Source organism: Amblyomma mixtum, chromosome 10 (assembly GCF_055824585.1).
Source record: "Amblyomma mixtum isolate Tamu chromosome 10, ASM5582458v1, whole genome shotgun sequence".
Classification (NCBI taxonomy): Eukaryota; Metazoa; Arthropoda; class Arachnida; order Ixodida; family Ixodidae; genus Amblyomma; species Amblyomma mixtum.
This window is the reverse complement of record NC_143021.1, coordinates 107,587,845-107,613,645: the sequence shown is the minus strand read 5'-3', so window position 1 is coordinate 107,613,645 and position 25,801 is coordinate 107,587,845. Positions and strand designations below refer to the sequence as shown.

Below are 25,801 nucleotides of genomic sequence, written 5' to 3'. Positions count from 1 at the left end.
GAAGGCACAGGCTGAGCCAAAACGAAAAGTTTACCTATGGGGCTTCCAGAAGCATTTGAACGGCAGTGGCGCTCCGACAGCGGGCTCCGCGCTCTGGTGAACTGTTAGAGTTGAGTTTCCTGCTAAAGAATAGCTACAGGGGAGGAAAAAAAAGTCCCTGTTTGATTACTGAAAATGCCCATGGAAATGTTTGTTTCTGCTAGACATTTATATGCGGAAATGCTTTCGGCCCCACACAGGGATACCCACTGAGTACTGACCCAAAAGTGCACTTGCAGTTAGGCAAATCAGTTATAAAGCAGTCTGCAACACTTATTAACGCAGAACTTAATGCCTACAGAACTCTGCAACTGTAATTTCAAAGGCTTGAATATGGGAGCAGAAATTTACAACAGGCAGCGAAGCGCTGGAAGTGGTAAGGGAATACATTCACTTGGGGGCAGGTAGCGACCGCAGATGTGGCCCATGAGGGTGAAATAACCGGGAGAATAAGAATAGGGTGGAGTGCGTTTGGCAGGTTCTCTCAGAACATGAATGAAAGTTTACCAGTATCACTCGGGAGGAAGCTGCATAACAGCTGCCTTTTAGCAACTCGCCTATAAGGCAGGAGTGTGGCAGCTAATGAAAAGGGTGGAACTTAGTCTGAGGACAACACAGCGAACTACGGAAAGGAAAAAGGTAGGTCTAAAGTTAAGACAGGAAGACAGCCGAGTTGGTTAAGGAACAAACGTGAGTTAATGATATCCTAGCAGACTTCAAGACAAATAAATGTGCATAGGCAGGGCATGTTCGGAGGGAAAGGTAACCATGGTCGTTAGGGGCAATGTACTGGATTCCAAGAAAAGGGAAGCGCAGTAGGGGGTGGGGGCAGAGAGCCAGGTGGGCAGATGAGATTAGGAAGTTAGTGGGGTTAAGGTTGGCGGCAGCGGGCACAGAACAAGGTTATCTTGAAGGATATAAGAGAGGTATCTGCATTGCAGGGTGCGTAGTTAGGCTGATGATGATGAATACAACTGCAAAAAGAAAGCTCTTTATTCGACCTGAGAAGACCGAAGTTCTTAACTTCTGGCACGGCTGCGCTGTATGAGCAGCACCGTAACAGAGACCAAACACCGTTGTGCGTTCGGATGGAACAAATTGGAACCAAATATTTTCACACTTTAGTCTTCACACTCGCAATGTAGTAGCACGGAATGAGATGAGTGAGCGTGTTAAAATTTTATACATGGCTTGTAGCGGTTTAATATCTCCCAACGCTCCTGCGCAACACCACGTTCCTCAGGAGACGTCCTTCTAATGTGCGGACAAGACGTGACAGTAAAAACAGAGAGAAAAATATTGTGCACTCCCTTGTTTGTCTGTGCGTGTGTGTGTGCGAGCGCGTGTACGTGCGTGCGTGCGTGCGTGCGTGCGTCGTGTGTGCGCGCATAAACATACAGAAAAGATGCTTCACAGAGTTATAGCGCTGTGTTTCGTGTCGTCGTGGTATGTTTTGAACGTTTCGATTTTGCGTCTGGTTCTAGTTTTACGATGCAAACTCTAAGCTTCAAGCAATCCAACGAGATCTGAGTTGCTTGAAACTTTGAGTTTTTTTTTTTCTTCAAGAAGTTAAAGCAGGACAAGCCGCATTTTTTGTACGCTCTGGAGGCTTGCTTGAGGAATTTGAATGAGGCAAAGGCACGCAGCTCGATGCCAGATGCTTGGTCTCAAGCCGGCCTCACGAAACGATCGAATGTTCGTCCAGTACTATGATGGGCGTCTGAAAGGCGTCGGTATGTTCTTCAAGGGTGCCATTTGTAAAATAGGCGAGCCCAGATTTTGTTTTTGCTTGATGATAGGGAGCAGCTGTAAGCAGCCCTAGCCTTCCAGCTCTCCGGCTGTAGTCAACAACAGGCTGGCGGCAAGACTTTGTTCCTTTTTTTTTTTCGACGCCGGAGGTCCGATTTTTTATAACAGGCTGCCAATCTGTGTGAGAATTCTGCCTCCAGAGCAGCGATTTCATCGACAAAGAATAAAACGAAATGGACCCGGCGTTTTTATGGGCTAAGTTAGTTATAGCTTTGGGTGGTATCGGCGGTTTTGAAGAGTGATACCAGCAAGCTAAAGAGATTTTTTTCTTTAGGCGGTAGAATCAAATGGATTCGCGCTGTAAAGCCTGGCGACTACCACTCCAGTCTAGGAATGAAAACAAGCACTTTGCTATCGCAATTGACGAGTCGAATTGGCTGTCCGTCCCATTTCGTGCTTTAGGGGATCTAACTCTAAGTTATTTCAGGAGAGGGGGCAGCAACAGAACGAAATTGAGGTTCGGAATATATTCTGGGTAATGCAGCACAAGAGAGAGATTGCAGATGATTTGGACGAAATACGGAGTAAGGTTGCAGGCGCTGGCGTTGTTGACGGTATGATTAGGTAGTTTCGTTTCGAAACAAACTTGGTTAACCTAACGTTGGCATAACTTTTGCCTTATACCAGATAACCGCAGGCAAAACGCAGCGTTAAATTACGCTTAGCTGACTAGCGCTGCAGTAATGCCAGCGTTTTTTCATCGAGAACATTTTATAGGGGTACACTGCGCAGTGGGTTAAATAAAACCTGAACTGGAATCGCAATAGTTGTCGGTCCGTTAAGAATAGGCGACAGATTTTCTACACCCTTCTTATAGACTCTATTGCATTACTTTAGGCATTTTTTGGCTATTCATAGTCCGTACTGTGCTTATATACAAAAGTCTTTTGAGAATCTATTAGAATTTTGTATATTCAGAGGAACAGACTGCCTAAAAGTCGAAGTTGGGAGTTTCTTTACTAGCGTCTATTCATACGGACAAACTGTTTACAGCAAAAATTGGTAGGCACTATACTATATTTTTGTCTGTTAGTCTATAGGCTGTCTGAATACCAAAGTTGATCGGGAGTCTATTATGATGATGATGATGTCTTTTTTTCATCTCTCTAACCACCCTGCTGTAGCGCCCGCGGGCTTAGCGGGGTAATAGTTGAATAAATAAGTAAAAGCTCTGTCTATTCGTAGTTTGTATAGTTTGTATAGAAGAAAGTCGATTAGGGGCCTTTTCGACGTTTCTCGGTAGTCTATGAACTTCCTACAGACGAAAGATGATCGGGAGTTTTTAGACTTATGTCTACTCGTAGTCTAGAGTGTCTATTGTGCCCGGGAAAAAAAAAAAAAACCAAACACCATGAATACTTTCACATATCATGTACGAGAACTAATTAATTACTCTCTGCACTCTAACATACGTCCTCTGAATAAGTTTGGGTTTGCAAATGATTTCATTGGATCCGTAACGGTCAACTACATCCGAAATCTGTTCCTTTAGTGTGTTGTTTTTGCCTGTATGTGCAGTGTACTGCGCGAAATGTTTTGTTGTTTATCCATTGTCATATGTTGATTTCTTACAATTCGTTTTGATTAGTTGTTCGTTTGTGAATGGCCCTCGAGGATGTGTATTGTATGAAACCAAGAGGGCTGACTATTGTATTTTTTTTTTGCTCAATGTCTGCTTTTTCTTTTTAGGGGGTTTCAAATTTTTATTTCAGCCCAACTTCTACCGAAGCAACATAGGGCTTGATAGCTCCATCAAGCCGCGGCTTTTTTTTCCTTCTCCTCAGCCATGTATTTGACTGAAAAAATAAACTTAGAACCATGAAAATCAATTGGGAGCCTATTTGACTTCTGTCAATTCGTAGTCTATAGAAGGAAGTCGATTCGGGGTATTTTTGACTTCTTACTGTTCATTTTCTGTAGACTCTCTATAGACACGGGTTAGAACGGTCAAGCAATACACACTGCCGCGCATATGTGGACGTGGTCCTTCTTTCAAGTGTCGAAATACTGAATAAGCTGAGCATTCAGTGCAGCGTGCTGAGCGCACCTTTGCAGGGGTGACTACAACTATGGCAAGAAGGCGCTAATTCGGGAATCGAGAAGGCTTTTTTTTTGTTCGGAGAAGATAATTCAACGTTCTTCTTTGCATTCGTTCTAAGTTAGCTTTGAAAGGTTTCTTTTCGTTATTGCATGATGTATATTTTACACACAAATAATACTTAATGTTAACAGTTAATGCAAGGAAAGGCAGCCATTTGTGAAGTCAGGGTGCTCGTAAACTGTTTTTAAAAGAATCTCTTAAGAAGAATAGCTCGACATAATTTTGTTCAATCTTCCGACGGTTACTGACCAAAGCATTTATCACAGAAACGTTTCGTCAGTGATTCTACATCTCTCCTGAAAAATCCTGTAAAGAAAAGAGTAAAGGTGGCTGTAATAATTCAGGGACATCTCGATCCAAAAAGTGTTCAAAAAAGTATGAAAGATCATTGTCTTGTGCGCGATTAACATCTACCTTTTATACCTTTGCTGTTTGCTTTCACGTATGAAGGTGTTGCGAATGGTGCGAATTTTTTCGTTTCTTTCCATATCCTTGAAGACTTTTATTCCTATGACTTATTCCCGATGAGACTTTTGTACCGCCCTGTGTCGTCACCTCCCTCTGTCCTGTGTCTGTTTTTTTGTATATAGATTGCCTACAGACAGAAGTCTCAAAACGTCTATATAGCCATAAATATATAGATTGTCCGCCTGTGTCTGTATATTTGGCTCACAGTACAGTTTTATCTATTCACTCTCTATAAATAAAGGTATAATAGAAGTGTATAGCCAAAAATCTGTACATTGTAGGCGATCTATAAGGTTTAATATACCAAGCGCATAGATTTAATGGACAAAAGTCTATGGACAGTCTATACACTGTGCACATTTTTTTTTTGTGTGGGGCATCACTTACTATACACTGGAGGAATCATCGGTGTTCCCAGTTTCATTAAATAGGCCTGGTTTGTGCAGCATGCTAATATTTTATATCTGAGTCATTTCTTCCATCCTCAGTGCAACATTCTGTCCTAATTTCTGAAATACTGACATTAAGAGACACATAGTGTTGGCAATAACAGACATTTTTGTCAGCCAAGCATATCTGCATCATAGCAAGAGTCAGTTCAAAGTGCGGCGAAACGAGGTGCGTCTGCAAGAGATAGAGAAGGAACCAATTTCTGCGACAGTGCGCTGTTTTGGCCAGTAGCATGGGTAGTGGGGAGAGATTGTGGCTTGATAACTGGCCCAGTTTACTGATCAGTATTGCGCGTAACAACTGAAGTTGAGTTAGCATTTATAGCAGTAGCTGGGACAACGCTCAACAAAGCTTGCACGGGGCGCCGAAGGTGGTAAACAGAGGACTTCCGAACTTAGCGAGACTCAGTGAGAGTTTATGAGTAGACTAGTCTGAGAAGTGCCCGTATAGTGCAGACAGCAAGAAAGGCAAAGCAAACCAGAACGTTTAGCTACTGCCATGGAGATGAACGACCTTGAGTCGCTTCACTTTTCGATGAAAAGCGCCATGCCCTGTAAGCAGGACGGCGCTGTCGAGTATGATAGCTGAATTCCACTGCGCGCAGATTGGCAAGCTGCGTGCGTAATTAAGTTACTGGGCATGCTAGCGAACTTTACGAAGCCCCGAAAATTGGTGTTATTAAGGTGCAGATAGGATAGCACGAAACTGGAGTTTCAGTTCAATGTTTATGAGAATACCCCAATGCAGAATAGATTTGTAAAAAGAGAGTAATTACTCCTTAGCATCCATCGAAGTGCAGCCCTACGGCTGCAGCGGAAAGCTACGTGGCTCGTATAGTTTGCCGTTGTAGGAAGCTTTGTAGCCGTATGACTGCATTTGGGTGGACGCTAATGAGTAATTATTTCCTTATTAGAAATATGCTCTACTTGCTGGATTCCCCTAAGTATTGGAATGTATAGCTTTCCTTTGAAGCTGTATGGCTGCGCTTGGGTGGATGCTAACGAGTAATTACTCCCTTATTACAAACTGTGGTGTTGTAGCTTTATGAATATCAGGGGTCACACCAAACGTGAAAGCACGGTGGAAGAGCGAAAATTATTGCTGCCTTTTGCTTATTTCTTAGTTACTCAACTGCTTAATACGTTTTAGGACACAGAAAAAGTGGAGATATAGTAACACGTTTATAAAAAGAAAAAGTGCTTATGCACTTTGGAGAAGGAACAGAGGGCCATATTAAGCGTAGGGTGCAATAAGCGTATTCGGCGCCTTGGCCGAGACGGTTTTTACTGCGCATAACCTTCAAACAAGACATCTAAGAAGGTTTCGGCATACTGCTTGTCTTTCAATGTATTCACCAAGCCTTGTCTTTGTACAGTCTCTGCCAGAAGTTTAGAGCCCCGGGGTTTTTCTTTTCGGCCGTGTAGTGGTGCTTCTGTAGCATTCGTGGAAGTCCTACCCATTGGAGGGACAGGACCAAAAATCTTTTGCCCTTCAGTACATTTTGATTACTAAGAATGCATTACAAGCCACACAGTGTGACTCAAAAGCAAACCCCTTCGGCTCTAAACTTTTGACAAACGGTGCTTGGTTTAGGTTTTGGCTTATGGGAGTTTAAAGTCCCAAAGTGACTCAGGCTATGAGGGCCGCTATAGTGAAGGGCTTCGAAATTTCGACCACCTGGAGTTTTTCACGTGCACTGACATCGCACAGTGCACGGGCCTCTAGAATTTCGCCTCCATTGAAATTCAACCGCCGCGGCCGGGGTCGAACCCGCAGCAGCCGAGTGCCGAAACCACTGAGCCATCGCGGGGGCTCTGAAAAAGAGTGCACGCGTCACTGCATTATCTGTGGAGGGGAATGAAAATAATTAGAATATGAGCTGCGCCTCAAATGGCTACTTAAAAACTAAAAAGTTATCGGCGCGTTTCTTGCCAGTTCTTTATCTGATTTTCTCATGATGTCTCGTTCCACCTGGGCATTGATCTCCTCGGTGTAAATCGCCCTCTTGCTGAACGCTTCTCGTTAGGCGACAGTTAAAATTACTGCAACAAATATTTATTAAAACCATAGAGCATTTCACTCCGTTCCGCATCACGCATTTTTTCTGCAGTTGTTTCTTGACGGATCGAATTGGCAACGCTCATCCCACAAGATATCACTGCACCTTACCAGCGTATTTACATGCAACATGCTCGTGGGCTGAGCCTGCGATTTTGACCGCGTCAGTAGTATCGCTTCTGGGCTGGGCTGTCCCGTTTAAAGGGTCCCTGAAAGGGGTGTCTGAGGTTGGCAAACAAATACTTGCATTATGTAGAGCGTAGGCCACTGAACGTTCATGCCGCGTACAATACATCAAAGGCGAGTAGATAATTTACAATACATTTTCAAAAACTACCTCTCCCGAGCCTCGCGGCGACCAGCGGCGGTGAACTTCCGCCCGAATCCGTACTCATTACGTCAGTTTGTACTCTTTACGTCACAAGTGCTGGCCTATGATTGGTTCGCGGTGCCAACGTGAAATCACGCATTTAACAAACTAGAAGCTCTAGATACTTCACACTCTTACTCTTTTCGGAAACATTTCGCATTTCAGCAAGCAGAGTTGTCGTTTATATGCATGTTTACGCAGTTATTGTGTGTTTGGTGTCAGAAATTAGTACTGCACTTCCGGTTTACAATGTTTTCGTCTGCTCGTGCCGCTTGTGTCACTCCGCCGGCGCCGCCGTCGAACCGAATCGAGAATCGAGGTGCGATTTGGAGTCACCGCACTACTGATTTCTGTCGCGACCTCCGTCGCATGCGCAATCAAAATGGACCGGCCGTGCTGTGTCGTTGGTTGCAAAGCCAGGGTTCGGCAAGATGTTGCCCTTCGGCACTGTCTGCCGAAAGATGGAAGTGAGCGAGCCGTCGTCGTCGTCAGGATTCAGCGCTCGATTTCTGAATGAACGGCGTGTCCTTAAAAGCTTGGCCGACGCGCTGCACCGATCGTCGCTTGCGAACTGCCGCCCCACTACAAGCAGGGAGACACGGAGCGGTGAGCATCGCTGCGCCGCCCTACCCAAGCTCCGCTCACAAAACGTGTCGCACTTCGCCGCCGTGCAGCAATGCCTGAGCGCTGCTTGGGATGGTGTACAAATATCACAAGGAAAGATCGCCTTGTTATCAGAAATACTTCTCGAGCAGCGACAAAGCACGCCTGCTTATGTTGCGAGCTTTCGGCAACGGCACCGCTCGCGGGCGCTCAGGGCGACGAGCTCTGCTGCTGCCTGGCTGCCGTGGTCGTCGCTAGGCCTACTGCCTCTTTGGCATCGAAGCTGCAGCGGCCGGCGCTTCGGAAGTCGCCTGAACTATAATACAAGGTTTACTCTACACATCGCTTTGCAGTCAACAGCATCATCTCACAATAAAATAATAGTATGGTCACTTTCCGCGACTCCTTCTGCAGCGAAGCGAGCGGGCGCCAGGCGAGCCGGACCCCACGTCGGACCAGCGGCTGCTGCGAGACGGTTGTGGCAAGAAATTTGCTCGTATCACAGTCGTTACCTTTACCAGCAGCTCAGTATTGATCAGCGATCCTCAAAAATGACACATTTTTCACATTTCTTATCCCAGGGTTTATTATTTACGTCAAGAACACACTTTAGCTCGTTTTTATGTCGCCGGCAGACGGGATCCAGGCTGGCCGGCCGGCCGGCATGCTCGGCGTACATCACGTTCGCACAAGAAAATGCAAAACAGCCATGATACCAGCGAGGATGCTTCCTAGATTCGAGCAACGAAAATATGTCTGTGCAAAAGTGGATCTTTCGGCAACGACACCGCCTGCGGCAACGCCGCGCGACGAACTGCGCGCTGGTCCCAGGCTGCCCTAGTCGTCGCTAGGCCTATCTGGTTTCGCATTGAAACCGCAGCTGACGGCGCTTCGGAAGTTGCCTGCGCTATAATAAAAGGCCTACTATTCACATCGCTTTACTGCGAACTCGTCCCATAATAAAAGATATGTTCGATTTCCACGATGCCTTCAGCAACGGAGCTAGCAGACGGTAGGCGAACTGCACTAAGTAGCAGCAGCACCAAATCGGCTGTTGGATGAAATTTGCTTGTATCGCAGTCATCACTTTTACCAGCAACTCGGTATTGGCCAACGATCGTCAGAAATTATGCGTTTTTGACATGCATCTATCCAAGGGCTTGCTATGGACGAGAACAAACAATACTAGCGCGTTTTTCAGTCGCCGGTGGCCGGCATCAATAAGGCTGGCAGGCCGGTCCGGCGTGGCTCGGCCCCGAGCGCCCTGAGCAGCGCGCTGTACGGCATCATGACGCTGCCGCTCTCCGCACTCGTATTGGCTCCCGCTTCCCGTCCTTGCGTTTTCCGCGCGCGGCTTGTCGTAGACATCCAGCAGGTTGGACGCAGGCGACGGGCTGCGATCGGTTGTTACGACGTCGTTCACAACGGCGCGCCGCAGCGAATCGCACACACTTTTCGCACATGTGTCCCCGCCTTAAGGCTGAAATCCCATTTCGGCACTCATCCGCAAAAGTCGTTCCTTCTACTCGGGGTCTATAGTACGAGAGAAGCCGCAGCGACGGTTGCGAGACACAGGTGAACATAGCAGACAGCGGGAAAGCGAGCGAGCGAGCGAGCGAAAGAGCGCGTCAACCGGAAGTAAACAAACCGATCTCGTCGATGACGTATTTGTGGGCGGAGCATGGTCCCGGCCTGTAATCTTTATTTTTTTATGGTTCGCTCCTGTGTACGAGTTGAGAGGGAAAAGGCTGGTGGTCATTTTTAATAGCCATTATCTCTGGTTCCGCACAAGGTAGATCAAAAATTTTTGCGGTAGGATGATGGATCGTTCAATGTCTATCAATACTTCGACTTCTCTTTGCCTACATGGACACCGTTTCAGGGACCCTTTAAGGCTGAAATGCAGCGTGGGCGCTGCGCTAAAGCTTATACATCATTGAATAGTTTATTATATTATAAAATTGACTTCTGGTGTTCGGCTGCCGACCTGAATAATGCGGGTTCGATCCCGGCCGCAGCGGGTGTTTCAATGGACTCGAAAAGGCCCCTGTACTGTGCGTCAAAGAACCCCAAGTTTTTGAAGTTTTTTGGAGCCCTCCACTACGGCGTCCCTAATAGCTTGAGTCCCTTTGGGACGTTGAACACAATAAACCAGCTAAACTAACCAAATTTACTTCTTTGAAAGGTTTTTACGATATTAACACCTGCCTCACCAAACTGAAGTAAATGTGGAAGTTTCTGCTGTTTTAGCATTGCCAACATTCAGGCAAACAGCCAAATGGCAAAGGGACAGAGCCTAAAGCGTAATTAAGAAGTCAGCTCCTCGCAGAGGTCTCGTTATGTCTAATAGCTCTGCTGGTGAAGTTAGGACTACAGAAATATGATCATGGGAAGTAGCGGGGCCAGTTGGTTCATTTTTCAACTTAAAACAGTGCGCAGGGACAGGACACAGTCAAGACACAGTGCTGTGTCTGTGTGTTTCTTGACTGTGTCCTGTCCCTGCGCACTGTTTTAAGTTGAGAAATATGATCTCGAATAATAAAACCTACCACGCTTGAACTGGGAGATGTGCCCCATCCACATAGACATGTTCGAGACCAGTGGGCCAGACAAGAGGCCAGAGAAATGATTTGTGATGGTCAGCTTCATCCATATTACTCATAACAAGGCAGCATGCAGACATCCAATGGCCGCCGAAAGCCGGAGTGAGCGACGAAGCGGCTGTAATGAATTTCTGGCTGTCTAACGGCCTTCACTTCCCCCTTGTCTCTTGGGTAGCTAGGATGACCATTTGTCGGAAGAAGCAGTTTTTCATGCACTGCAATGCGAAGCCTTCCAGGGAGGTAGTCATCCCTTAGCAGGGGTGTTTAATAAAAAAAAATAAAAATGGGTGTGCTACAGGAGGTTTTTCTCACTCGCGTTGACCCGGTGTGTACAATGCGCGTCAAGTGAAATACGAAGAGGAGCACTTGAGTACAAAAGCAGAAAATTATTTGCACCTTTAAACGAAATACAGGCGGGGTTCATAAGCACTTCCAAAAGGCAGCCTATGCGCCTTCAAAGTGAAACTGAATTGCGTTAGTATCCACTCTCCCGCAAAAAAATATTTTATCGATTTCCTGTTCACGTTTCATTTGTCTTGTTCGCGTTTCGTTAGACCTATGTTAGAAAGGGCTTTAAAAAGAAAGAAAAAAAGTGTCCTTCCCGCGCCGCCGGGTGGCACAACGGGGATATTTCTTTAGACACTGGTAATAACATACAATGGCCTCAGCTCTACGTATGTATATGTAGCACACAAGCAAATCACAAATCTGGTTCTGAGGCTTATGCTGTTTTGAAATGAGCCCGCCATTCAAGCGTTATTATAAAGGCAGGTTACACCTCGTGCGCTCGGGGATGACTCTGGATGTTAGGTTTTAAGAAAGCCTATTTTTAAAAGCAACTGTGCTCTACTGTAGCAAAACGGGAGCTGTGTTCGGTTCTTCGGTTCTCGACTGATTGGCGCTGGTTCATAACCGACACCATTATTCACTACCCAAGTTAATCTTTGCTTTAAAGCTCCTGTCCTTCGCTGAAAATATCTTGGTGGTTCACTGCTGCTTATATTCTTCGGCTTCTTTGTTTCGGGCATTTCCCTCGTTGCTTGAGCGATTTCTTTGTTTCTGTTTCATTCTTTTGTTCTCGTAGACTGCATATTGGATTCCTGTGTCATTCACTGTTAATTTCTTATTTTTATTTCATTACGTTAGCGCATATTATGTTTAGTATTTTGTATTCATGCGTTTGCCTTGCCCCGCGTCACTTTTCCGGAACCTGAGCCTTTGGTCTTGTCGTGCCACATGGTTGGCAACTTGCCTATTGAGCAAACCTAGGATGCGATTCGCAGGCAGAGCGTATTTTTACGACCGCTTGGCCGCAATTTTTTATTTGTATTCTTTGATTTCGACTAAGGTGCCTACGTCTGCCAAAAAGTACTCTCCGACTCGTCAATTTTGCGGCTTTCCTCGCAACATAGAGCATCCATCGATCCGTAATAAGCGACAAATTTCGTTATCATGCTGGATAGAAAAATTTAGTAATTTTTTTTTTCTGGAAGCAGCTAGTACTCCAGATATGAATCGCAAGGGGCTTGATAGAATTGGAGGTAAAATAGCAGTCAAAATATTGAAATGAAACCATAGTTGTAGAAACGAATAAAAGCATTCTTGCAATACTTGCAGATCCAAGGTAATAATAAAAGACCGAGAATAGCTCTAAAAATAACGAGATTCCTTTTGTTTTTGCGTATAGAAAAAATGCGTAATAAAGCATCGAAAAACTGTTTTTGAGACAGTGTACGCAAAGGGGGAAAAACTAGAACGCAAAAGTAAGATATCACTTTTCTGTCTTTTTTTTTTTCTTTCCGTTTGCAAGCCTTCCCCGGAAGAAACATTAGCGAGTTTCCACTCCTGAAAAACGACAACGATTACACTCGGCCCCTAGAAGCGTAAGAAGCGGATTGCGCAATATTTCTCCGCTTGGAGTACTGGGCACTGGATTGAAAATTCCCGGCCACTTGGGACTCGATGCTGGCGGTATCCACCACAGCGGGAATAAGTCGACGCGATGTGAGCCTATTTCCTTGAGATGATAGCTGTGGTTAATTTTTTCGACAGAATTTGTTGTACACATTCGCTGCTTCTGCTTTTACGTCTGTCTTCGGTCGTATTTTAACAACGTATGAAACATTGCATTCAGGAACATAAGCAGCAAGTTCGGAAATATTAGCTATTATTGAACATGAACAGCCGAACAAAACAATGCCTCTTTCGGGCCTCTGATTAAAAGACACAAAATACACAGCGAACGACGCATTTATGGCCAAAAAATTTGTATTTTAGAAAATTTCTGCCTCTGGGACCAGCACCAAAAAACCGCTGGCGACACGACCAGTTTAGCTTCGAAATTCGCTTGCGATGGCGACACCTTTATCCACGTTTTGATATTTTCTAGCAGATGAGTTCCGTTTTCAGTATGTTTTTTTTTTTGCAGAGAGTAAATCAGGACAAAAAGCTGTAGAAACAGCTCGACAATATAACGAATTACCTGGCACCCAAGATGGACGTGGCAATTCAGCGGAACTGAAGGCAACGGGCACTTCTACAAACAGATGAGTACATCAGAAGAATGGCCTGAGGGGTACATATAAACGCAAGAAACAAACAACCTCTTTGCGCGTGAAGAGGACTGTAGCGTACTTCACATCAGGTAACAAGAAACAGCATAAAGTTCAACATTCAGGGCTGGAGTACACTCTTGCGGCAGAAAACACTGATACACCTGTTAGAGTGCTTGTACGGGAAAAAAAAAACTTTGTGGACAGCCCGTTTAGCAAATAATATAGTACTTATTGTAACGCATGCGGGGTGTAGGGATTTTCTTTCGTTAAAAAATTTGAGCAGCGCTAACTTTTAGGACGAATACACAGAGGACATGACAGGACGGGCGCTGACTCCAACATAGTTGGGGTCAGCGCCCGTCCTGTCATGTCCTCTGTGTATTCGTCCTAAAAGTTAGCGCTGCTTAAATTTTAACGAAATAAAATGCATAACCAACTAGCTCCGCAACGTGTTTTACTAAGGGGTGTAGGGATGTACAATTTTTTCTATGCATTCCCTGTCGAACTAAAAGGCTTTCTTTTTCTTCGCAAAAGTGATTGTGATAGTTGTGTTGGTTTTTAGAAACAAAATATATAGTCTAAGATCGGCCTTTAATTATAAAAGCAAAAGACTGGGAGAATATCCAGAATATCATTTCGGTGAAAGTTGCCTCCTTGTGATAAGAACGTGGTGCTCCGTCGATAGCTTGCCCTTATTGTCCGTTGAAGATTTCTTCCCAAACCGACAACAGTACACACCGTCCGTATGTGCTTTAATCAAGCGCGTTGTCTTTTAGCATACCACACCCCCGATTGACCTGTAGTCATAAAGGAGGAGCCCGATAGGGATTATGTGATAAGAACACCAATATTATACAGAAAAACTATGATACTCCGAGCAAAGGCTGATTAGAGAACCGACATTTCGGCGTCGACCCAGTACCTTCTTCAAGGTTGAGTGGGTGAAAGTTGTAGTATCATAGCTTTTGGTTGTAGTATCGAAGTTTTTCTAATTCGATTCCCAAGTCGGAAGATTTCTGGGCAATGTTCACGTTCTGAACACAAAAATTGAATAAAAAACGAAGCAAACGTTTGGCACGGCTCGAGAAGTCGATGTTTACTCTAAAGAGGCCAACTTCAAAGTTGGAGAAATGAAAACACTGAGAAATTAGCCACGTGAACCGGGTAGCATTCGAGGATTGTTTCCCTTCTGCTTTGAACGTTCCGATTCTTTGGAATTCTAAAAGAGCGAAGCGATGGCTGTTAACAGACTATAGTTTGTGAAAGATGGTTGCATGTTAAATTGCTTCCCGGTATATTGTCGCCCACGGCTCATAAGACGATTTTATTTACTGATTTCTTATTGTATACGTGATCGCGGAGTGAAGATGAGCCGGTTACTTGCGCTTTAGAACTCTAGTTGAAGCTGATCAAATATAATCGAGGGGGCACTAGGACAGAAAAAATTACGGGGGTGCTTAATTATCATTATTCAATGACAGTGCGTTAGTATTAGTCATTCTCCTTGCTTTTAATTGATTTCTTCTACTTCTTACCTTATCTCTATTCTACAAGTGGAAAGTGGGATGTTCCTTCTCCATGGCAGGTGGAAAGAGTACTGAGCACTTCACTGCTCGACGCCGGACACTTTTTCTTCACGATGGGAGTTATAATGCTAACGCTTTATGAGCATCAGTCATCATCTTAGCAGTTGCGCAGTCCTAAAACTCCTAGAGCAGATAAACCCCTAGTTGCAGTCAGGCCGTTTCTTGGAGCGCGGTGGTGCGCTCTTGGGACGTTCGGAGTGATGTGAAACAGGTTCTAACCAGTTTGGATGCTAACATACTGAAACAAATTGCCGCTTCGCTGTTTTAATGAAGGTAGATTGGGCTCGGCGGCACTGCAAGCATGCGGTACGATAATCCACTCGTCTACTTTTTGCAGATAGCTGTCACCTTGCTGCTGGTGCCAGCAACCTACGGACCGCAAGACTATGCGACACAATCATCGTTAAAGGGACCCTGAAAAGCTCTTTGCCAAGGTTAGCAAAAGCCCACGAGAGATCGGTATTCCATCACTTGTCGCCGCACCGCAAAAATTTTTAAGCGAACTCCATCAACACCGAAGATATCGCCGATTAAAAATGATGTTCCTCCTCTCCCCCACATACCCCTTTCAACTCATACACGAGGGGCTCGCTCCGAAAAAAAAAAAAGACGGGCCGATGCTCCGCCCATGCATACGTCAGGCAATGGCGCTCTGCTTGTTTACTTCCGGTGGTCGCAGACACATGTGCGAAAGTGAGTGCGATTCACTGCGGTGCGCTGTTGCGAACGGCGTCGCAACGTCCGATCGCAGCTCGTCGCCTGCGTGCAACTTGCTAGATGTCAACGACGAGCCGCGCGCGGCAGACGCAACGACGGGAAGCGGGAGCCAAAGCGAGCGCGGAAAGCGGCAGCGTCGTGATGACGTACAGCGCACTTCTCAGGGCGCTCGGGGCCGAGCCACGCCGGGCCGGCCTGCTAGCCTTGACGCCGGCCGCCGGCGAGTGAAAAACGCGCTAGTATTGTTTGTTCACGTTTATAGCAAGCCCTGGGATAGATGCATGTCAAAAATGCATCACTTCTGACGGTCGTTGGCCAATACCGAGCTGATCGTACAAGTGATGAATGCGATACTAGCAAATTTCATCCCATAGCCGCTTTGGCGCTGCTGCGGCGCTTCGCCTGCCGCCTGCTAGCTCCGTTGCTGAAGGCGTCGTGGAAATCGAATATATATTCTAGTATGGGACGAGTTCGCAGTAAAGCGATGTGAAGAGTAGGCCTTTTGATAGAGCGCAAGCGACTTCCGAAGCGCCGTCAGCGATGCGAAACCATTAGGCCTAGCGACGACTAGGGCAGCCTGGGACCAGCGCGCAGTTCGTCGCCCGGCGTTGCCGCAGTCGGTGTCGTTGCCGAAAGGATCCACTTTTTAACAGACATGTTGTCGTTGCTCGAATCTAGAAAGCATCATGTCTGGTAGAATGGCTGTTTTGTATTTCCTTGTGCGAATGTCAAGTACGCCGAGCATGCCGGCCGGCCGACCGGCCTGAATCAGGTTTGCCGGCGTCATAAAAAATGAGCTAAAGAGTGTTCTTGACGTAAATAATAAACCCTAGGCCAAGAAATGTGAAAAATGTGTCATTTTTGAGGATCGCTGACCAATACTGAGCTGCTGGTAAAGGTAACAACTGTGATACGAGCAAATTTCTGGCCACAACCGCCTTGCAGCTGCCGCTGGCCTGACGTTGGGGTCCGGCTCGCCTGGATCCCGCTCGCTTCGCGGCTGAAGGCGTCGCGGAAAGTGACCATACTATTACTTTATTGTGAGATGATGCTGTTGACTGTAAAGCAATGTGTAGAGTAAACCTTTTATTATAGCTCAGGCGACTTCCGAAGCGCCGGCCGCTGCCTCTTCGACGCGAAACGAGCTATAGGCCTAGCGACGACCACGACAGCCAGGCAGCAGCAGAGCTCGTCGCTCGGAGAGCCCGCGAGCGGTGCCGTTGCCGAAAGCTCCCAACATAAGCAGGCATGCTTTGTCGCTGCTCGAGTATAGCTGGCAGTCTTTCTGATGACGATCGGTGCCGCGCCGTCCAAGTTTTCGCACATCTGTCTCCTGATTGCTGCTCGAACAGCATGGATCCGGAGCTCGAAGCGCGGCTGCGTGCAGCCACCGCTGAGATGGGCTTCGAGCCTTTCAGTACACGCCATACCGAGACCCACAGGGCGACGACAGCAGCGATATATATAATTCTAGTACACTATAGCAGCGACTCGTCGGCGCAGCTAGGAAACTCGCAAAGGCGGGCGCCGAGATTTGACGAAAACACATGCTTTTGTGAGCAGACGGATTTCCTTCTTTACCGGAAGTACCACATTAATTTCAAGAAATGCGCTAGATTCTTACCTCTGTATACGTATGTTTTTTAAAAATAATAAGCAATCAATAAAAAAATATTTCAAGGAGCATCAGTGCTCAGTTTCAAATGAAATGTTGCAAAAATTGCGCGTGACGTCAATTGGCAGAGCCAATGAGAAGGGTCGCCCAGTCCATGGCCAAGGCTGCCCAGTTTACGTCAAGTGGTAGGGGCGGGTAAAAACGCGCGGTGAGGTGTCGCCCTAATCGGCTGTGAGCGGCAAGTTTGAAAAATTGTTTGTAAATTATTGGTTCCACGCGCAGCTTTCTGAATCAGACTAGAATACTCGCAGAGACCACCTCTACAGAGTTGTTGCAATAAAATATGATTGAAGAAACCATTTCAGGGTCCCTTTAACTCGACTCTTCAATGAATGTGAACACCACGTGCTGACGGCTTTACCAAAGCTGGACTGCCGCGGCATCAACCATGGCGACCCATCTCCTGGAACACAGAGCGCAGACTCAGAATCCGGCGCACCCCTGGCGGCAAACCGGACGCGTATAAAAGAACACCACAGGCATCACGGCACCATTGGGTGCGGCGGCACTGCAAGCATGCGGTACGATAATCCGCTCGTCTAGTTTTTGCAGATAGCTGTCACCTTGTTGCTGGTGCCAGCAACCTACGGACCGCAAGACTATGCGGCACAATCATCGTTAACTCGACTCTTCGATGAATGTGTACACCACGTGCTGACGGCTTTACCAAAGCTGGACTGCCGCGGTATCAACCATGGCTACCCATCTCCTGGAACACAGAGCGCAGACTCAGAATTCGGCGCACCCCTGGCGCCAAACCGGATGCGTATAAAAGGACACCACAGGCATCACGGCACCATTGGGTGCGGCGGCACTGCAAGCATGCGGTACGATAATCCGCTCGTCTAGTTTTTGCAGATAGCTGTCACCTTGTTGCTGGTGCCAGCAACCTACGGACCGCAAGACTATGCGGCGCAATCATCGTTAACTCGACTCTTCGATGAATGTGTACACCACGTGCTGACGGCTATACCAAAGCTGGACTGCCGCGGCATCAACCATGGCTACCCATCTCCTGGAACACAGAGCGCAGACTCAGAATTCGGCGCACCCCTGGCGGCAAACCGGACGCGTATAAAAGGACACCACAGGCATCATGGCACCATTGGGCGCGGCGGCACTGCAAGCATGCGGTACGATAATCCGCTCGTCTACTTTTTGCAGGCGAGGAAAAAATTTGGCAAATGTATTCGCTCAGATGATCCATTCTTGGTAGTGCTGCCGTGCCCAAGGCTGCTGTGTCCTTTGCTGTATGATTTGGCATCTTATGCACGAAAACAACTTCTGTTGGCTGGAGACATCGAGTCAAACCCTGGCTCCGACATGGCCCGAGTGATGAAACAACTTCAAGAAATAGCGACGGACCTCAAAGAAATCAAGGAGAAACGTCTAACTTCCATAGACGAAAAATTAGAAAATCTTGCTATCCTCCATAACAAGATCTCGCGCTGTTTGAATGAGGTGGCTAGCCTGCAGGGGGTGGTTTCAGACCTTGAATTGAAACTTGACGATTTAGAAAATCACTCTAGAAGGAAAAATTTGATAGTTTGCGGTGTACCGGAGGATTCTGAAGAGAGCGACGACTCTCTTGATAAATTAGTGAACCAAAACATCTTTAACAAGCTCCTAAAAATTAAACCTGTAACAATCGAAAGGATACACGGACTAGGAAAGCCGGGAAAGAAAAAGAGCAGACCAATAGTAATGAAACTCCTGAACTTCCGGGATAAAGCCCGAGAGCTGAAAAATTGCTACAAACTAAAAGAGAGTGACTTTTCAATTGGCGAAGAGCACTCGGTACGGGTACGCGATATCGGGAGGAAACTATGGCAGTGTGCAAAACCAAATAAGGATAGTGGAGACAAAGTAAATTTGGTATACGATAAAATGCGCATAAACGGAAACCTTTACCGTTGGGATGACACAACAAACGATAAAGTACTCATTGAAACAAATTCACAGGTTCCACAGGAGCCTGATTCACCCCCCAGCGAAAAAAACGGACAGGCAGATGAACCGGCGTCGCGCACCCGTCGCCAAGCGAACCGTCCCAAATAAGCTCCCGAAACATAAATGCCCGCAGTATTATAAACAAGACAGACTTACTGGAATCGTTGCTTCTGTGCCTGTAACCTGATTTTGTGGCCGTAACCGAAACGTGGCTATCATGCGATGTCCGGAACGCTGAGATTACGCCACCTACGTAGTCTGTCATACGAAAAGATAGAACAACACGTGGGGGTGGAGCGGCTATCTTCATCAAAAATAAAATACCATACACAGTCTTGCCGGACGTCGAAAACGTCGAGGCGTTATTTTGCAAACTAATCTTTGGCTCACGTAGCATTACCGTTGGATGTGTTGACCGCAGCCCTACAGCCGATCGTGGCTTTATGTGGTCTCTATATAATTACATGCGTCGCTATGCTTTTGGGTCCAGACTAATACTACTCGGTGATTTCAATCTCCCTGACATCAACTGGCAGACGTTAGAGTTTAATTCTCCTTCCTCAGAAATTATTATTGATTTCATGCTCAACTTCAACCTATCACAAGTAGTAAATCAACCCACACGATCACAGGGAATCGCATCTAATGTCCTTGACTTAATATTTCTCAGCGATCATTTTCCTACTGACAAAGCTCAAACTGAAACCCTAATGGATATCTGATCACAAATTGGTTTTATGCAATGTTCCCGTCCATGATGCCGTAATCTCGTCTCAAACGCAAATTATGTACCCTGATTTTTGTAACGCAGACGACACCAGTATTCTAGATCACCTGAATTTTGAATTCTCACATTTCGAGGTTTTTTCTTCCAACGCTTCAACAGATATTGAAATGTTATGGCTTAGGTTCAAAACCTTTGTATTGCACTGCATTCAATGTTTTGTTCCGACTAAAACAAAGAAACAAAATCCATGGATTACGCGGGACATCATTCACGCCAAGAGGAAGGTGAAAAGACTGCGAAAGCAATTGAAGTCAAATCCACAAGCCAAAAATCAACCTACAATAGCCATCCAAACAATGAAATCAAAAATCAAAGCAGCCAGAACTAACTACTTTGCAAAAACCCTTCCTAAAGTTTTGGAACACGCACCCCGGAAAGTCTGGGATTATATAAATCCTAAAAAGAGTGAACCTGAAGGCTGAAGAGAAGTGCACCATATTACTGCCACATCCCTAAACAACTACTTTCAATCAATTTTTACTAAAGATAACGGTTTTGCTACACACCTAAACTACAGCAACGAAAAGCCGCTAGAACCACTCACTGTGACCGAGTCAGGAATACTAAATTTATTACTTGCTTTAGACACAAAGAAAGGACTAGCCCAGACAACCTGCCGAACTCATTTCTTAAGAGATATGCCGAATGGAAAGCCAAATATCTATGCATAATCTTTAAGAAATCATTGTCATCCTGTGCTCTTCCGAATCAGTGGAAAATTGCAAAAATCATACCGATACACAAATCCGGAAACAAGGATGATGTCGCAAACTACAGGCCCATCTCACTCACTTCCATGACTTGTAAACTCCTGGAACACATCATCCTAAAACATATAAGACATACCTGGAACGGGAACACATCTTATCACCATTACAGCATGGATTTCGAAGGGGGTTGTCCACAACTACGCAGCTAATTGAATTAGTGCATGATTTATCCTCCAGTATCGATAAGCAAAGACAAATAGACCTATTACTATTAAATTTTTCGAAAGCATTTGACCGCGTATCCCATCGTAAACTAATAATGAAGCTGGAATCTGCATTAGGTAATAGCCCCATAGTTACTTGGATCAAAGACTATTTAACAAACAGATCACAATACGTCTCGCGTAGCCTGGAAAACTCGAACTTAGTGCCTGTAACATCCGGAGTGCCACAAGGTTGCGTATTAGCCCTTGTCTTGTTCCTCATCTTCATTAATGACTTACCATCAAATATTTGTTCTAACTTCAGGCTCTTTGCCGACGATTGCATAATATACCGCGAGATCAGTTCCGCCGCAGACAATGTAGCTCTGAACGACGACCTTGAAGCAGTAAATAAATGGTGTAACGATTGGCAAATCAACCTAAACGTAAAAAAATCCGCCGCGTTATCAATAACCAGGAAAATACAAAAATCAGCATCTCAGTATGTCATTAATAATATCCTACTCCCCCAAGTCGTGGAACACAAATACCTCGGTGTAATCATATCCCATGACCTTATATGGAGCTCCCATAAAACTCACATTACATCTAAGTCTCTAAAAAGACTCTTCTTCTTGAGAAGGCGCCTCAAACTAGCACCATCAGAGACAGAACTATTAGCCTATAATACCCTTGTAAGGCCAATTCTTGAATACTTTAATATTGACTGGTTTCCGTCTACTAAACAACATGTAAGTAAACTAGAACAAGTACAAAGGAAGGCAATCAGATTCATTTTTAATAAATATAGCCAAACTGACTCACCAACTGACCTACTCCATAAAGCTGGTATGCTTACCTTGCAGAAGAGAGCCAAACTAGCACGTCTTAGATTCATGCACCAGTTGCTCAATAACCAGCTGCATATTGACACTTCTAAATATTTATCCTTTACAGATACCAGGCCCACACGCCATAAGCACTCTCATACTTTAAACGAGTACACTTTTCGGACCGACTGCTTTAAACACTCATTCTTCCCACTAACCATACGCGAATGGAATACCCTTGACCCAAACATCACAAGCTGCTCATCATTAAATACTTTTGTAGCCTTCGTTGCACACCAACTGGGTACGGAATAAATGCTTTACGTACTTTTGCATATGTACCCGCCTTCCAGTCAGGCACAGATCGTGTTCATTGTGTGCGCATTTCTACATGTTCTTCCGTTGCATTACCTTCCATTTTCGCCTATTATTTTTTAAAATATTGATTCATTGGCTTCCAGTGTCTGTTCTCTGTTCCATGATTACTGTTCTCCGTTCCGTCCATTTGAAAGTTTATACCTCTTTACTTCTATTCTTGAGTTCTTGTTAAACATCTTACCCTCACAACGCTGAGTGTTTACCATTGTGTTATGCTTGCTTGCCTTATTGCGCTTATTTATTAGACTGTTCAACTTATGCCCTTCCTGTTATAATCCCATATGGGATGGACAGTATGTACCAATAAATAAATAAATAAATAAATAAATAAATAAATAAATATGTTAAGAACGCGCTGAAGAACTCCTCAGAAAAGCTACCATGAAGCCTGGCGCACAGCCATGATTGTTTGGTACAAGGAATTTGAATACGGGAGCATGACCATGACTCATGAAGTAAAGGGATATCAATCACGCTTTTAACTTTCTTAAACGATTTTTGCAGTTTGTGGACGTCAGGTCACCATGGAAGAAAATTGGATGATACAGCGTAAGCGGAAGAAAAATGATAATGGGTGTGAAAGATGATTTGGTTGCATTCAGATTATATTGCTGTGGTCAAAGAGGCATAATTTCACATTATAGATGCCATCTCTAATAGCTTCGTTGCCGCTCAGAATCATAGCATAAGGGACGTCTACCGGGGCCAGTGGGCGTCTTCAGAGCTAAGCGTATAGATATCAATTACACTTACATGGGCTACATTACATAGGGGCTTCGGCCTGACCTTAAAAGGAACATCATTTAATATGCGAAGCGAATGACGTTAAACCAGCCTGGGAATGTGATCGAGGTCGTACTATTTGAACTTTATTCCTCTCTCTTCCTATATATATGACAGAAGCCAACAGCCACAGAAACCAAGGGGCACAGGGGATTTTTTTTTAAATTAATTTATTTATTTTGTGGTGTTGATCAATTTAGAATATTACTAAATATGTTATCGCTTAAAGCTAATTGATTAGAAAGCAGAAGAAAAAACAACCGCATGCCGCCGGTGGGATCCGAACCCACGACCTCCGAATTACGCGTCCGGTGCTCTACCTCTGAGCTACGGCGACGGCTGTCAAATCTTCTGCTTTCGGGGGTATTTATGTTTACAAGTAACCTAACCTTGACAGTGTTCATCAGCGTCACCCACGTTCATAAGCGGCGGACGTAGAACGTCCTGAGTTACCGCAGGTGTGACGTAGAACGTCATCGAACGGAGAGGGTGGAAGCTGCGTGAAGACCCTCTTATGCTTCCTATGGCGTCAAGGCTGCCGGAACCGAGGCCCTCGCTAAGCAATTAAGCAAACAAGGGAAGGGGCATGAGGGGCTCGTTATAAATATGACAGAAGCCAACAGCCACAGAAACCAAGAGGCACAGGGGATTTTTTTTAAAATTAATTTATTTATTTTGTGGTGTTGATCAATTTAGAATATATATATAATATGACAGAAGCCAACAGCCACAGAAACCACGGGGAACAGGGGATTTTTAATTTCCTTATTTATTTTGTGTTGATCAATTTAGAATATTACTGAATATCGCTTAAAGCTAATTGATTAGAAAACCAGAAGAAAAAACAACCACATTCCACCGGCGGCATGTGGTTGTTTTTTCTTCTGCTTTTTCCCCGCAGGGGCGTCTGATTCATGCAGACGATGGTGAGTTGCGACACCACGGGAGCCTGAGCATCCGCAGGGACATCCCCGCAGGGGGATGGTGGTGAGCAGTGTGCCACCACGGACCCGAGCACCCGCGCTTAGCCGTGCGTGGCATCGCCGTGTCCGGGGAAAATGGGATCCTGGTGGTTGAGCCAATGCCGAGCGTTTGGACCATTAAGGTCCCTCGGCGGAGGCAACTCACCACTTTGGCCCCAGCTTCCTGTAGACGGCACCTCCGGCCTGACCCGACCGGGGGAAATCGGCAGTCGCCTTTTCCTGTTCTCCTCTCCATCTTTAACTTTCCTATCTCTTTCTTACAACTCTCCTGTCTCCTCCTCTCTTCTTAGTTTTTTCACTTTTCATAGGCGGCTAGGGTTAACCGTGTGTGACCAACTACCCTGAGTTGAGTCATATTAGGTTATAGTTAAGGTGTACAGCTGGCGTGGGCAGCACTTGCTTGCATGTTCCTGTCCCGTCCCCTTGTTGGGCTCCATGGTGGGTGGCTGGCACCATGACCGAAGAACCTGAATTTTTTATGGCTCCCCCCCCCCCTTTCAAAACCTGATCGCTCTCTCAAAAGAGGGCGGAACGAAGCAGATAACTTTTTTTCGGAAAAGAAAGCAACATTCGCCAAATTTCATGTCATCCAAAGTGAAGTTCAAGATAAACAGGCCAGAATTCTATCTCCATTCATGGTATCGAAATGCTTAACAGAAGCTTTGGGCCCCGGCTACAAGGTGTCAAAAATGACCAGTGGCGATTTATTGCTGGAACTCCGAGACAATGTCCAAACCACTAAACTCTGTAACATAGTGTCTATTGGGGACACACCTGTCTCCATCACTGCACACCGATCCCTCAACACTGTCCGTGGCGTCATCTCAGAAAATGATTTTCTACATCTCACAGAGAAAGAAATGCTGGAAGGCCTTTCCGACCAAAACGTCATTGATGTGTACCGAATCAAAATCCGCAAGGACAACAAAGAAGTAGATACCAAACACCTGGTCCTGACTTTCAACACATGCACATTGCCTGGAAGCATCGACGTTGGATACCTTAAAGTAAATGTAAGGCACTACATCCCTAACCCCCGAAGGTGCTTCAATTGTCAGCAGTTTGGCCACGGATCACAGAGTTGCCGCGGCCGCAATACTTGCGCGAAATGCGCGTCAAAGGACCACCATTCTGAGGAATGTGACGCAGCTCTACGCTGCGCTAACTTTGAAGGCGACCATGCTGCGTACTCGAGGGCATGTCCGTCCTGGAAGAAGGAGAAGGAAATAATTACCATAAAGACAAAGGAAAATATATCATTTCGAGAAGCAAGAAAGCGATTCGCACTCACGAACACTTTCTCTTTCACAGCAAAATCCAACTTCGCTGATGTGGTGCGCAGGGGCGTAGCACCAGACAGCACTCCGGCACCTGCTGCGGCCACTTTCACCGAGCCTAGGGCAGGGCCATCCACGCCCCAGGCAGGGACAGCGAAGGCTGCCCTGCCATCTTCAAAGCAGGGAGCGCCGGTCCATGGGCCGGCATCCCGCAGGGCTTCCCCCCGTCGGGGGAGGCCTGAAACCCACACACCCGCGGCTTCACCGCGGTCTTCTAGCACCTCTGACGAGGTGATGGATCTAACCCCCAGCCCGCCTGCTTTACAGCGGCGGAACAGCTCTCTTGAGCGGAAGAAGGACAGGGCCCTCATAACGGGCCCAGAAAATAAGTAAACCCTTTTATCGTTCCTACCCCAAACATAAACATGGCTTTTCTAGTTCAGTGGAATTGTAGATGACTGTTGAAGAATTACAATGATATAACAGATATTTTAGCGTCAATGTTGCCTGTAGCTTTATGTCTACAAGAAACAAATCTTGGTCCACAACACATGAATATCCTGAAACATTATAACACATTTAGACGAGATCGCGAGCAGGCAAATAAACTCTCAGGAGGCGTAGCGATTGTCGTTCAGAGCGGCGTCCCTGCTCAAGAGATCAGACTCAAAACAAAACTGGAGGCAGTTGCGGTCAGCATTGCCAGCTACAAAACCATAACTATCTGTTCTGTATATCTTCCTCCCCATATAACATTAACAGTCCGTGACCTACATGAACTCATCAATGAACTGCCAGAACCATATCTAGTAGTCGGGGATTTTAACGCTCACTCCCCTTTTTGGGGCAGCGAACGCTGTGACGCT

General features: G+C 45.8%; 1 protein-coding gene across 1 annotated transcript in view; it reads left to right on the top strand.

The window, feature by feature from the left end:
• LOC149326626 (uncharacterized) overlaps window positions 1–25,328 on the top strand; it is a 28,085-nt gene extending 2,757 nt beyond the window's left edge. The window contains exons 2-3 of the mRNA XM_089564636.1: window positions 17,921–18,198; window positions 24,123–25,328. Coding sequence (XP_089420762.1) covers window positions 17,921–18,198; window positions 24,123–25,328 — 1,484 coding nt within the window. The remainder of the gene's footprint in view (window positions 1–17,920; window positions 18,199–24,122) is intronic.
• The last annotated feature ends 473 nt before the right edge of the window (window positions 25,329–25,801 follow it).